Source organism: Sinocyclocheilus rhinocerous, unplaced genomic scaffold (assembly GCF_001515625.1).
Source record: "Sinocyclocheilus rhinocerous isolate Xijiao unplaced genomic scaffold, SAMN03320098_v1.1 scaffold2647, whole genome shotgun sequence".
In the NCBI taxonomy this organism is placed as follows: domain Eukaryota; kingdom Metazoa; phylum Chordata; class Actinopteri; order Cypriniformes; family Cyprinidae; genus Sinocyclocheilus; species Sinocyclocheilus rhinocerous.
The window spans coordinates 590047-602454 of NW_015639108.1; the positions used below are offsets into that span (position 1 = coordinate 590047).

Below are 12408 nucleotides of genomic sequence, written 5' to 3' on the forward strand. Positions count from 1 at the left end.
CACGGTTCGGCACGCTGCATTGAGCGTTTAGATTTTAAGTGTCTGTCCTCTAACTGAACTAGGCTAAATTATTTTTGTTACTATAAAAAAAATCTAAACGACAGTGGGGGGGCAGTGCCGCGGTGGGCAAATGACGTAACCGGTGTTGTGGCTTAACACCGGTATAACCGAAAACACCGTCTAACGCAGCAAGCCTAGCCACCGGCAGCCAATCAAATTTCAGCATTTTCTCAATATGAATGGCAGATGATGGCTGTAATTCTTATGTTGTCCACTAGATGAGATCCTTTTAGGTCTTCTTTGCATCTTTTTCCATCAATGTGAATGCCTGAATATTTCTGCATTGTTTTTGGAACTATCATGCGTTTTTCTAAGCTGTTCAGTATCAGCGGAGATTCCAGACTGTGTTGACTTCGCAGTACAAACACATAATATCTGAAAAGATACATGGCAGTTTTATCACCTATTTGTCCACATGAACGATTGGCGCTTTGACCCAGATAATCACCTCTTGCAACTAGCCTATATTTGTGCTTATAATCGTACTTTTGCAAACTATTCTAACTCAATAATTTAAAAGCCATTGGAAATATCCTATTGGGTTTTTGTGAAGGACATGTGTGATCAGCCGGAATCACTTATGTAGTAATATCATGTCATGTAAATTTTAAATACTACCAAAAATAATTTGACTCATTCGTTTCCGTTTATAAAAAGAAAAAAAAACGCATCTACAGAGAAGTGCATTTACAATGGAAGGCAACATGACAAAGCGCATTACCGTAAACTGAAACTATTTTTGCACTGAATATGGAATGTGCCTTCAACGCAATGACAAGGGAGATGGTTGTGGCTTCAGTTCAACCTCGCCTAGATCATGAAGAACTCGTGCCAGAGCAAGAAAAACAAATCCCAGCAAAACAGGCCTGAAGCAGGCCAACGGGGTTTCCAATGAAGAGCACCATGAGTCAGTCAGTCAGTCGGTCGCTGTGTTCCCTCTGCCCTGCACCATACGTCACAAATAGCTTCAATTAAATGAGTGAAGAAGAAACAGACACTGTGCTTTCACTCTGCTGATTCTATCATATATCATGTTCTTGACAAATGCACTCGGATGATAAACACCTCTGTTCCTCACTCAAATAATGGCTGTGTTTTACAGATGGATTTTCTCTTTGATCCAGCCGCTCCAAGAGAAAGCCCCAAACTTCCAGAGCGCCGCAGTCAGAGCCTTCCGGCAGAATCCACGTCTATTCTGTCAAACAACAAGACCTGAACAATGTGGGACTTTTGCAAACACACATGACAATTCATGACATTTCTGTGCATCTCACAGACTAGGAATCCCACTGCTGCACCCACAAAACACACCTCTAACAATCTCAACAGATCGACTGACCAGCATTATAGTGGTAACCTATATGTCTGATCCTCAAATTGGGTAACACCATGTCTGCACCGGACGCGAGCGGCACAACGCAATGCTGTCTACACTGGTTGCGACACGACATGACAAATCCCAGACAGTAAACCGATGCCTCGTTCTATTTATGATGTACTGACACAAAGTTCAAATGATTTGCAACGATCGCTTTGTCGCGTCCGGTGTAGACACGGCGCAAGGAAACAGATTTTTAGCAGTAACTTATAAACCTACAGTGAGCCAGGTTGTTCATCTATGATACATGCTTCTGTTGAAGCCATCAGCCTGCATTATTTCAGCTTTTTTTTTTTTTATATAAGTTTAACATTGGAATTCCAGGTGGAAAACTACATTACCCATGATTCTGCAAAGAAATCTCCACCAATCACTGAAGCGAAACAAGCAAAACATCCCAAAATAACTCTTTAGTGCCCGCACACTCTCATAGAGACCCTGCGCTCGCAACTTACTTAAATAATTGCACATAAACCTTATTATGCGTCAGAGAAATTCATAAATTCGTATGTGGAAATACAAACGAATGCAGCGCTGAAAAGGGGCGAAGCTACATAAGGTCTACTATATATGCATATTGCGCAATAAATGTAAAATGTTATTTCTATTCAACATCTATTTAAATTTCTATTCAAATCAAAATCAATAGTTTTATATTTATCTATGGGTTTTAATTTATTTAATTACAATGCTTCCATCAGTTAAAATGTGCCCTTGTCTTTTTGTCCGATTTTCAAATACGTTTCGCTCCAAATGTAAGTTTGTAATAATGTTAAAACTGACCTCGTAGCTAATTGGTGTGGTTCATGGCTTAGAACTCCTTAACGAGGACTTTAAAAAAAAATCCCTATGGAAAAAATGAATGGGAATCTAATATATAACAGCTCTAAGGCGTTTCACTGTTTATGTCATTCCACTTGTCTTTTACAGCAGTCCAGGTCAGCAGAGTTGACTGAAGCTGATTTTTGGAAAGCGTCTATATTTTCTCCTATTCCAAGATCGCTCGGAGTGGGCGGGAAATGAAAGAGAAAAAAAAAACAGGCTGGATTCCAGAACATCTTGAGCAAAAGTGCTGTTACATACAGATTCAGTTACATGTTTTGCTTGGTGAGCTAACTACTTGTTTAATAAAGAAAAAGATATGTTTAAATGTCTGTCTGAAACACAAATTGCTGACGATTGTTCATTGAATTGAAAATATCTCTTGAAACGTGTGACAGAAGAGAATGCAGTGCCCTGTAGGACGACTACACTTCTCATGTGAGGGTTAGATAAAGTGGCTTTATATTCAGCATGACAGACAGAGTGCTTCCTGTATGCCTAGAAACACGTGTTGCAGCTTCATGCAGGAGCAGGAATGATTGACGGTGAACACACTTGACCTGCTTGATTTACCAGACTGAAATGTCCTGGGAACACACACACAATGGAGTTCTATTTCTATCTCTGACAGAGGACACCGCTAGGACAGGATCCGCCCACATTTTTAGGGGCTGTCCAGGAAAACGAAAGAGACCGGAGAGGACACTCCTCCAGACATATCGAGGCCCGTCCTTGATGTCAGCAGCATGCAAAGAAATGCATTTCTTTCCTTCCAGAAAGCCCCAAGCCACACGTTTTTGCTCTTATTTAACTTTGCATTAGTCAAATACACACAGATATGAGCACAATCAATGGATTTCCTGCAGAGCTTAGGTACTGCGTTGGGTCACCACTTGATGTCTAATGTAAAATCTAGGTGTTGAAGGAAAACCACTAGTTTTGAGTAAATTATGTAATATTTAGAAGAGGTTTCTTTCTAGCAGGAGTCCTCACAAGCATGAGTAACCAAGCGCAGTGGTGAGGAGAACACTTAATGCTGGAATTATGAGTCAGAGCAACAACCCACTCCACCTAGCCTATGTTTTTCTCATAAGGTAGTTTTTCTGGAGTCAAAATGACAGATTGCTGATATAATTTTTTCAGCTGATTTATATCAGTTTTTATGACTTCTTAAAAATAATTATATTTGATAACAGATCATGTTTATGCATTTTTATGATTGTCTTTCATAGATGTTCAGTAAGTTATATCCACAAATGAATTTTAATTAAGTTTACATTTTTATTTATTTTATTGCCTTTTTACACAATAACAACCAATTATTACTTTATACTATTGTTTGCATATTACGCACTTATATATCTTTTTTTAAATAATTATTTTTTATTATAGATTATTTTTAGGTATGATTTTCATTTATATAAGATGTTTGATTACTTATATCCATAATAAGTAATAACAACAAATTATAACATATATACACACACACATATATGTGTGTGTACGTATATATATATATATAATATATACCGTACCCACTGTATATATATAATAGATTACTTTTATGGATTATTGACTTTTTATATATGTTTAATAACTTCTATGCATAACTGAGTTATAGTTGTTTAATTCTTTATAATTTTATTGGTTTATTAGACAATAATAACATATTTTATTACTTTATTATTATGTGTGCATTGCTCACTTATATTATTTATTTTAAAATAATATTTTTTATTACAGCTTATTTGTATTTATTGACTTTTCTTTGTAAAAAGTGTGATAGCTTACATTCACAACTTTTATTGTGCTATTCTTTTTTTAACACAATAGTTACCACAACAATAAAACCCCTAATATGCATTATGCATTTATTATTATTAACCCATGGCCAGCACGCAGCAAATCTGGCATCACAAAACCCACATAAGATGTTCAAAAATGCTCCACGCGATTATGAAGCCTAAAAGCAACAGTTAAGAACAGAAAATGATTAAACATAAAATGCAGTGCAATCAGTTCGGACGTAGCACCGTGCGTGAGGCATCTCACTCGATTCTGACGGACTCCTAAATCCATAAATCCATTCTCATTTCCTGCTCATTTGATTCATGCAAAGTAAGCCCAAAAATGTGATCTAGTACGCATGTCACTTTTAAAACACGGACATTCTCAAACAACATTTACCATTGGACAGCCACCAGTGGCTTCTGCAGAGCAAAACGTCCACAGCAATGGTATTAAGCGCGCCCTTTGCTGGTGCAAGACCTTCCTTTTGCAAAGAGCATGTTCTCACTCAACGTGCAATGCTGCAACATGGCTCTCAACAAACAGACCTGGAAAACACACTGGACCAAACGCAAGAGGCCCGAGCGTGTTATGCAAGATCTTTACGCGCGACATCCAGTAACCTTATAGATATTTACCACACGGTTCCATAAGCTCCAGAACCCACGGGCGACAAATTCTGGTAGCGCTCCGGAACCTCCCATATGGTCTTATTGAGCTCCTGTCGATAGAAAGTCGGTCTCTCCTTCTGGGACATTCCTGTAGAGGTGTGGAAACTTCTGTGCTGCTCTCTTGATCTCAGTGCTTGATATAAACAAACACAAAAACTAAGCAAACAAAAGCGCGAGCTCCGCGTTCAGTCCTATCCGCGTGCATTAGAGGACATCAGTCAAATGCATAAGTTCTGCACAAACTCCAGCTCTGCTCCTGGAAGAGTCGCGAGGTGGCAAAGCGTGAGATTTCTTCTGCGGATTTCTTTTTCTTTTTCTTTTTTTTTTCCTGTTACAGGTTCTCCTCTGACTAACACGCTTGACGTCACTGCACAAGGGCAACTCTCGGGACTTCGTCCCAAACCTCGCGAGAACGAGAACTTCTGTTTATTATGATTAATCAATATGAATATAAGCAACACCGAAACAGAAATAATCATTCACGACATGTATACAAAGTAACTGTTTAAATTATATGAGCAGTAAAATAATAATAAAAAATCTAGTAGCCTTTAGACTTGTCATTTGCACTTATATATTGTTGCTCTTTTGTTAGTTTTGACTGCTTTTGTTGTCCTCATTTGTAAGTCGCTTTGGATAAAAGCGTCTGCTAAATGACTAAATGTAAATGTAAGCACTGCAATATTCAGTATACTGTATGTATGCTTGAGCCAGTTCCTCAGTAATATTAATGAATAATATATGCTTTTATCTTTTTATTTTCTATTTGACATTAAACATATGTCATAATATCTCTTAAAATGTTCAGATACAGTTTAAAATGCCATATAAAAATAAAATGTATTGCTTTGATACTTCTCAAGCATAAATAAATAATCCTTTCGTCAATAAAACAATATATTTATCGGTAATAAAACAATAGTAGGCCTACTATGCTGAATTCGGAACCGCATACTAGTAAACTACTCTTACTGCTTACTATTCATACTCTTACTAGTACTTGCTACTTTTTTATAGCAAGTAGCAAGTAGCTTTATTATAATAATAATAGCATTAGTACTAATATATGCTTTTATCTTTTTATTTTCTATTTGACATTAAAAATGTCATAATATCTCTTAAAATGTTCAGATACCAGTTTAAAATGCCATATAAAAATAAAATGTATTGCTTTGATACTTCTCAAGCATAAATAAATAATCCTTTCGTCAATAAAACAATATATTTATCGGTAATAAAACAATAGTAGGCCTACTATGCTGAATTCGGAACCGCATACTAGTAAACTACTCTTACTGCTTACTATTCATACTCTTACTAGTACTTGCTACTTTTTTATAGCAAGTAGCTTTATTATAATAATAATAGCATTAGTAAAAGCGGGGGGAGGTGGTGCGCATCACGAATGCTGATCACAAACGCTAATCTGATTGGTTCATCCTTAAAAGCGCTGAGAAAAGGAACAGGTTCCACGAGGCGGTGTTCGGGTTTACAGTAACTTTTACAGCTACTGAAATCAAAGTGCACAGTGAAAAGTTCAAATTGAATTCTTATTTAAACCATCTCAACAGCACTGATTTAAATATGCTTAAAACTTTCGGTGGATCACATAACTGCCCGGACTATGGACAGCCCAGAGGTGTGGGATAAACCGCAAAAATCCACCGACTCTCTGCTACACACGACAAACACTAAAGGATTCAAATGAAAAGGACAACAACCGAACACACCTAGCTAGCACTTTACAATTGATTTACTCGCCAGCTAAGTGAATAGAGAAACGCAGTTTTCTAAATCTTCGAATCAATTGGTAAAATGATTAATTTGCTTCAAAGCGCTCGAAACACTGCACGCTGAGGACATCTGCTGACCAAAGACAAATACATACATAAGAAACCTCTTCTCACTCAGTGTTGTGTTGCATAGGATTACACAGAAATTATTTATTGTGTTCCACGTTTACAAATATGAACCTCCAACAACTAGCATTTTCTGTAGAGCTTGACTGTGTACATTTACAGGCTGAACGAGGATAGTTCAATTGTGGACTTTTGTACATGCAGAGTTGATGATAGGTTCAGATACGACATGCATTTGAATGCCTAAATACAAAAGAACATCCTGGCATCTACATGTTTGTAATGTGTAATAGACAAAACTGCATCAACACAAGAAAATATCATAGGACTGTATTACAGAAATCTTAAATCTTGACTTAAGAGTTGAAAAAGTGAAATGAACCCTCTTATTTATACATGTTAAAGATTGAACTTGTAGTGTATTTTCCACAAACGATTTGAATTTTCCCAATTATATCATATCATCCACATATAATATGATAGCAGGACCATTCAGAAAAGTGTTGACGTCTATGTTTATTGTAGTTTTATGTTAGCTGTGTATTTATCAAACCGAACCAAACAGACACGTCTCTACAATGAAATCACATGGTGTTGATCAAGAAGGTTTGCTTTTACATATATTATAAAATTAACTATATATGTGGTATCAAAAAATAATGTTGTACAAGTTTTGTTTTGATCTACTAGCATTACTAGTTTGCCTATTTGAATGGGAAGGTTTCCATGAAGTCTATGGAATATTTTTCATAATTTGTCCCATGCTGCAAACAATAGGTTTTATATGTTTATTATAAACATTTGGGGTAATTTAAATAATGACATAAGCCATTCATGACACCTAAACCTAAAATAGCTCTCAATAAATGACATTTTTGTAAAAAAAAAAAAAAAAAAACTTATATTCAAAAATTGTACAAGATAACATTGTTTCTGCCTTCTTTACTGTACCCCTCTAAGCCCAAGCAAAATAAGTTTGAATCCATAATAAGTTCTTCATTTCATCATCGGCAGGTATTACGGTTTAACCCTGATCCAAGCCCGAATTCACCCGAAATCTAATCTTAAGTTGAACATTTACAGAAATGGAAAGCAGGTCTTAAATCGGTGCTAAACCGCAGGTGGAGTCGGCTCTCTGTGCATCTCCTCCTCGATACTCGCCAGCACTGCATTTCTACAGGCGTTCAGAGTCCAGTGTCCCGAGAGAGCGATTCATCCGGGTCACTTCAGAAAAATCAGGTAAAATGCCATACACATACAGGACGCCGCCACAGCAATGTGGAGCCGTGTGCCTATTACTGCAGCTAGAGAGACAAGAGAAAACACACAGCGCGTGAAACCTCACTGCAACGTCATGAGCTTCATTACAGATCCGACAGATGGCGTACCTTTGTAAAAGACTCCCCAGACACCCTTCTTCTCAGACAAGAGCCAGCTGTTCAGACGGGGGACCTTCTTCAGGTATGCACACGTGCAAATGAAAAGAAGCCCAAATACAAGAATGCCGTCGAAAGAGTACACTGTGAATAAAGAGCACACCATTAACCCTCTTATTACAAGCAGCTCAAAAAGTGTGCTGTAAACTGAATTTTTAAAAATAATTTTCAGTGGCTTTAGGAAACGCTGTGTATTTTTTGTGTTTATGAAAGAAGTCTCTTATGCTCATCTTAACTGCATTTATTTGATCAAAAATACCGTAAAATCAGTAATATTGTGAAATATTGTTTCAATTTAAAATAGACATTCTCTATATAATTATTTTAAAATATAGTTGTAAAATATAGTTACAGTATGAAAATATAGTTAATATATACAGAATATAATAAATACAGAAAATATAGAAAAATAGTTTAAAGTGTAATTTATTGTTGTGATGCAAAGCTGAATTTTCAGCATCATTATTCCAGTCTTCAGTGTAGAGAAATCATTGAAACCTTTCTTATGCAGCCTTGGCGAGCATAAGAAGCTTCTTTTAAAATCTTAATTATTCTTAAAATCTTAAAACTTTTGATTGTGTGTGTATAAATTTGTTTAAACTTTTTATTTTTAATGAATGGAGAAAAAATAAATAAATATATATAAATATATATATATACATACATACATACATACACTCATTAAAATAATTTACTTTTTTTTATAATAATTCTTTTTTTAACAATTTATATGATGACCAAACATGAAATTTACTTACTCATATTAATTATCATTTTTCAAGGGAAGAAAAAAATATATATATATATATATAAAATGTCATTTATTTTTTTAAAGACATCCAGAATAACAATGGTAATCCTCAACATAGTGTATTGTAGTAATATACATTGCTTGCAAAGCTAATAAAATCGGATTGTTACACTCAAAGAAAAATATTTAGGCCTAAATGTAAGAATTTGCATTGCATATCAAATTTCCATCAATTATTTTGAACAAACTAATAAACATAAAATGTGATGCTGATTCGAAGCAATCTGAATAAATGCATTTTGAAAATTATGAATATTTAAATAAAACCAAAGAGTTGCAAATAGTTAACCTATGCTATGTTTTTTTTCCCTTCAGTTTATTAGTACAGAAATCTTATCGTTTCATTTATGTAATATGTATGACTGACAGATATGTTTGTTTATGTTAACAACTGTGAAATCCAAACATATGAAAATTTTATATGCAATTCAAATACATAAATCTTACACTTAGGCATAAATTTTACATTGCATAAATATTGTACATAAATTTAAAGATTCAAAGCAACCAGCCATGTAAGTTAAAACAATAAAATATAGAAAGCTGATGATTTGTCAACGACGCTTGATATCATAACACACCTTCTTTGCCAAAGCAAAAGGGGACATGGATGACAAATAATATTTTAACTGCAGAATGTGTACTGTACATACATTTTTACATAATTTAGATGTAAATGCGATGGCTGCTCCAGGTGGAGTTATGATGTTCACACAAACATGAGTGTGAATCTGTATGACTGAAGCTGTTAGACACCAACAGTCTGATTCTCCGCTGCATTTATTACGCTTAACGAGAATATATAAAAGCATTTAGATGCAAGAGAAGTTGCCAGTGGTCTTTTATTTACTCTCTTCATCAGTTCCGCAAAGACAGCGCAGGCTTCCGGAGCGTTTCCGGTGCCGCGGAATTATGGGAAATCCCCATACAGATTAAAAGCCTTCGCTTTATTACAGGTAATGCTGTCTGAGGTACAATAAGTCGTTTTTAGAGTAGGTAGGTTTCAGAGAAATCAAAATATTTGTGGTCTACAGAATAATAATAAATATATTATTATTATTATTATCTTTTTTATATAACGTTATCATTTTAATATAAGTATATAATTTTATAGATGTTATATATTATATATAATTATATATTATTCATAATAATAATAATATGTTTGATTAAATATATTTTAATAAAATAGGATAATAATAGTAAGAATAATAAATTATTAAATCAAAATATGTCACGTTATCTCTCACTCTCTGTATATAATGCTATATAATTTTATATATATATAAAATCCCATTATTATTATTAATAATAATAATATAGGTTTTATAGCTAATGTTATAGAACTTCAATTATTTAAAAAATAAATTGTGACGATAACAATAATTGTTTTTATAATTGTTAATGGAATGCATTGTGACTTGAGTGATTGTTAACTCTTTACAAAGTAAAGCTTACAGACTATTCTTTAATGCAGCAAAATTGTGAAAAGAGCTGTTCTCTTTTGTGTAATTTGTAGCACAATATGTCATGTGTGTCTGATGATTTGAACATCATTTAGAGCAGCAAACCTACAGACGTGGTGCCTGCTTACTATCCTCAAATGATTTAAAATGATTTGCGACTGACATCCAGAGTGACACAGATATGATTGTTTCTCTAATAGCGTCCTGGAGATCCTGGCAGGGTCTCTCAAAGACAGGAGAAAGAGACCATAAGGTCTGACAGTACTTGGCAGCCGCTGTGTTGGCATGTTTTATTTCTGTGTCCTTATTTCTGTTATTCCAGTGCCACAGTTAATGGGCTGTTGAGCTATTATTGGCTACCTCAGCTTTATCATGCTTTCTTAATGGTAAAATTGTTCTTCTGTTATCATAAAACAACATGTGGACCTTTAAAAGAATCTATGAATCTTGTTCCACATGCTAAACAAATTAGATTCACTATAAACACATTTCTGCTTGGATATTGAGAGAACAGGTCTTAGTGGCTTGATTTTTCTAAGCAACAAAGCAGGTTGCTTCTGAACCTGCATGTAATCCACTATCTGTCGATGGGCATCATCCAGTCCAGTCGTTCCTCCTACCGGAGATGTATTACGCAGGTAATCTGATGCCATTGGTTGCATCAAGCTGTGGAGCAACCAGCTTTACCTTTAAATCAGTGTGTTGCTCTCGAGAAGCGTGCCGTCTACCTCCTGCAGATTGACCTTTGGTTCAATATGCTGCTGTATTACAAAACACAGGGAAGATTGAACCTGCTTACAGACTTCATTACTTTAGGTAAGGGACCGCATGTTTTCTTAGAAATTAATTTGTAGTCATTTTGAATGTGAATTTGTGACTGGAATACTAGTTATAATAACTTATGTTTACATGACATGTACTTTCGAATTTCATGCCTTAAATTAGATAATTTGTTAATATTAGTTAAAAAAAAAAAGTAAAATAATAATAATGATAATATTGATTATTATTATTAGTAGTAGTATTGTATTTAAATCTGCTATTTAAATCTAAAAGTATTTAAATCTGCTCATGTTGCGTGGTACTTCTTTTTACAGCGTTGTGGAGCATGATATGATGAGCAGCATGATAACCAATCACACGCGATTCTGTTGAGCTTTTGAATGCAATATCCAATCAGAGGCGTTCAAGGAGTTTTGTTCAGTGCGCGCGCTGGCTGACTGAATTCTGCACTCTGGCAAATGTTCCCATCATTAACAAAAAATGCAGATGTACATATGATGTAAGAAAGAAATTCATTTCACAGTGTAGACCGCTTCATTGATGCTCAATGCTCTTTGCTCGCTTTCTGTACAAATTATTCTGTTTGAATAACCCTGGAAATGAAAGTGTTAAATGAAAGCAATTAAAAATGTTGGGAAGGTTACTTTGGAAATGTAATCGGTTACAGATTACAAGTTACCCTATTTAAAATGTATCAGTAGTGTAACTTTTTCAATTACTTTATTAAAGTAATGTAACTGATTACTTTTTGATTACTTTTCTAAATTTCTAATGAATGTTTATTTGCAACTGTTAAAGGGGTGGTTCACTGGGTTTTTTCTAGACTTGATTGTGTTTATGGGGTGCGGTCTAACATGTGTTAATGCTTCGTTTAAAAAAAAAAAAATGTTTTTCACATAATTGACCTTTATTCCACACCGCTCTGTCCCTTCTCTGAGAAACGGGCTGATAATTTCCTTCTTTTATGAAGCCCCTCCCTCAGAAATAGGCTATGGGCTCTGATTGGTTAGCTAGCCCAGTGTGTTGTGATTGGCTAAACCGCCTCTAGTGCGCGTCTAAATGTCCCGCCCCTCTCCTCAGCGGCATGTGCTCCGGTTGTATTGTAAACAACTGCATCGTTAATATCACTTATCAGTTTGAGCCCGATTGAGAAGCAGAGGATATTATTGAAGAGGATCGTGCAGAAACTGTGCAAGCACGGCTTTTAACGGTAGGCCTATGTTTTTTGTTTGTTGTTGTCTCATACTTTTCGATATGCTGTAAATGCTACTGCTTATGTTAGCTTTTAATATACAGTTTTATCCTGATTAAAGCTTTAATACAGTACAGCAACC

General features: G+C 35.1%; 2 protein-coding genes across 2 annotated transcripts in view; both read right to left on the reverse strand.

Annotated features, from left to right (window-relative positions):
- Positions 1-5203, reverse strand: part of LOC107751017 (mitogen-activated protein kinase 14B-like) — a 28242-nt gene extending 23039 nt beyond the window's left edge. The window contains exon 1 of the mRNA XM_016566589.1: positions 4687-5203. Coding sequence (XP_016422075.1) covers positions 4687-4805 — 119 coding nt within the window. The 5' untranslated portion in view covers positions 4806-5203. The remainder of the gene's footprint in view (positions 1-4686) is intronic.
- Positions 5204-6609: 1406 nt separating this feature from the next.
- On the reverse strand, positions 6610-8776 carry LOC107751018 (protein kish-B). The gene is made up of 3 exons (XM_016566590.1): positions 8773-8776; positions 7967-8098; positions 6610-7882 (listed from the first exon to the last, which is right to left on the reverse strand). Exons 1-3 carry the CDS (start codon positions 8774-8776, stop codon positions 7800-7802), a joined length of 219 nt encoding a protein of 72 aa, XP_016422076.1. The 3' UTR covers positions 6610-7799.
- Positions 8777-12408: the final 3632 nt, after the last annotated feature.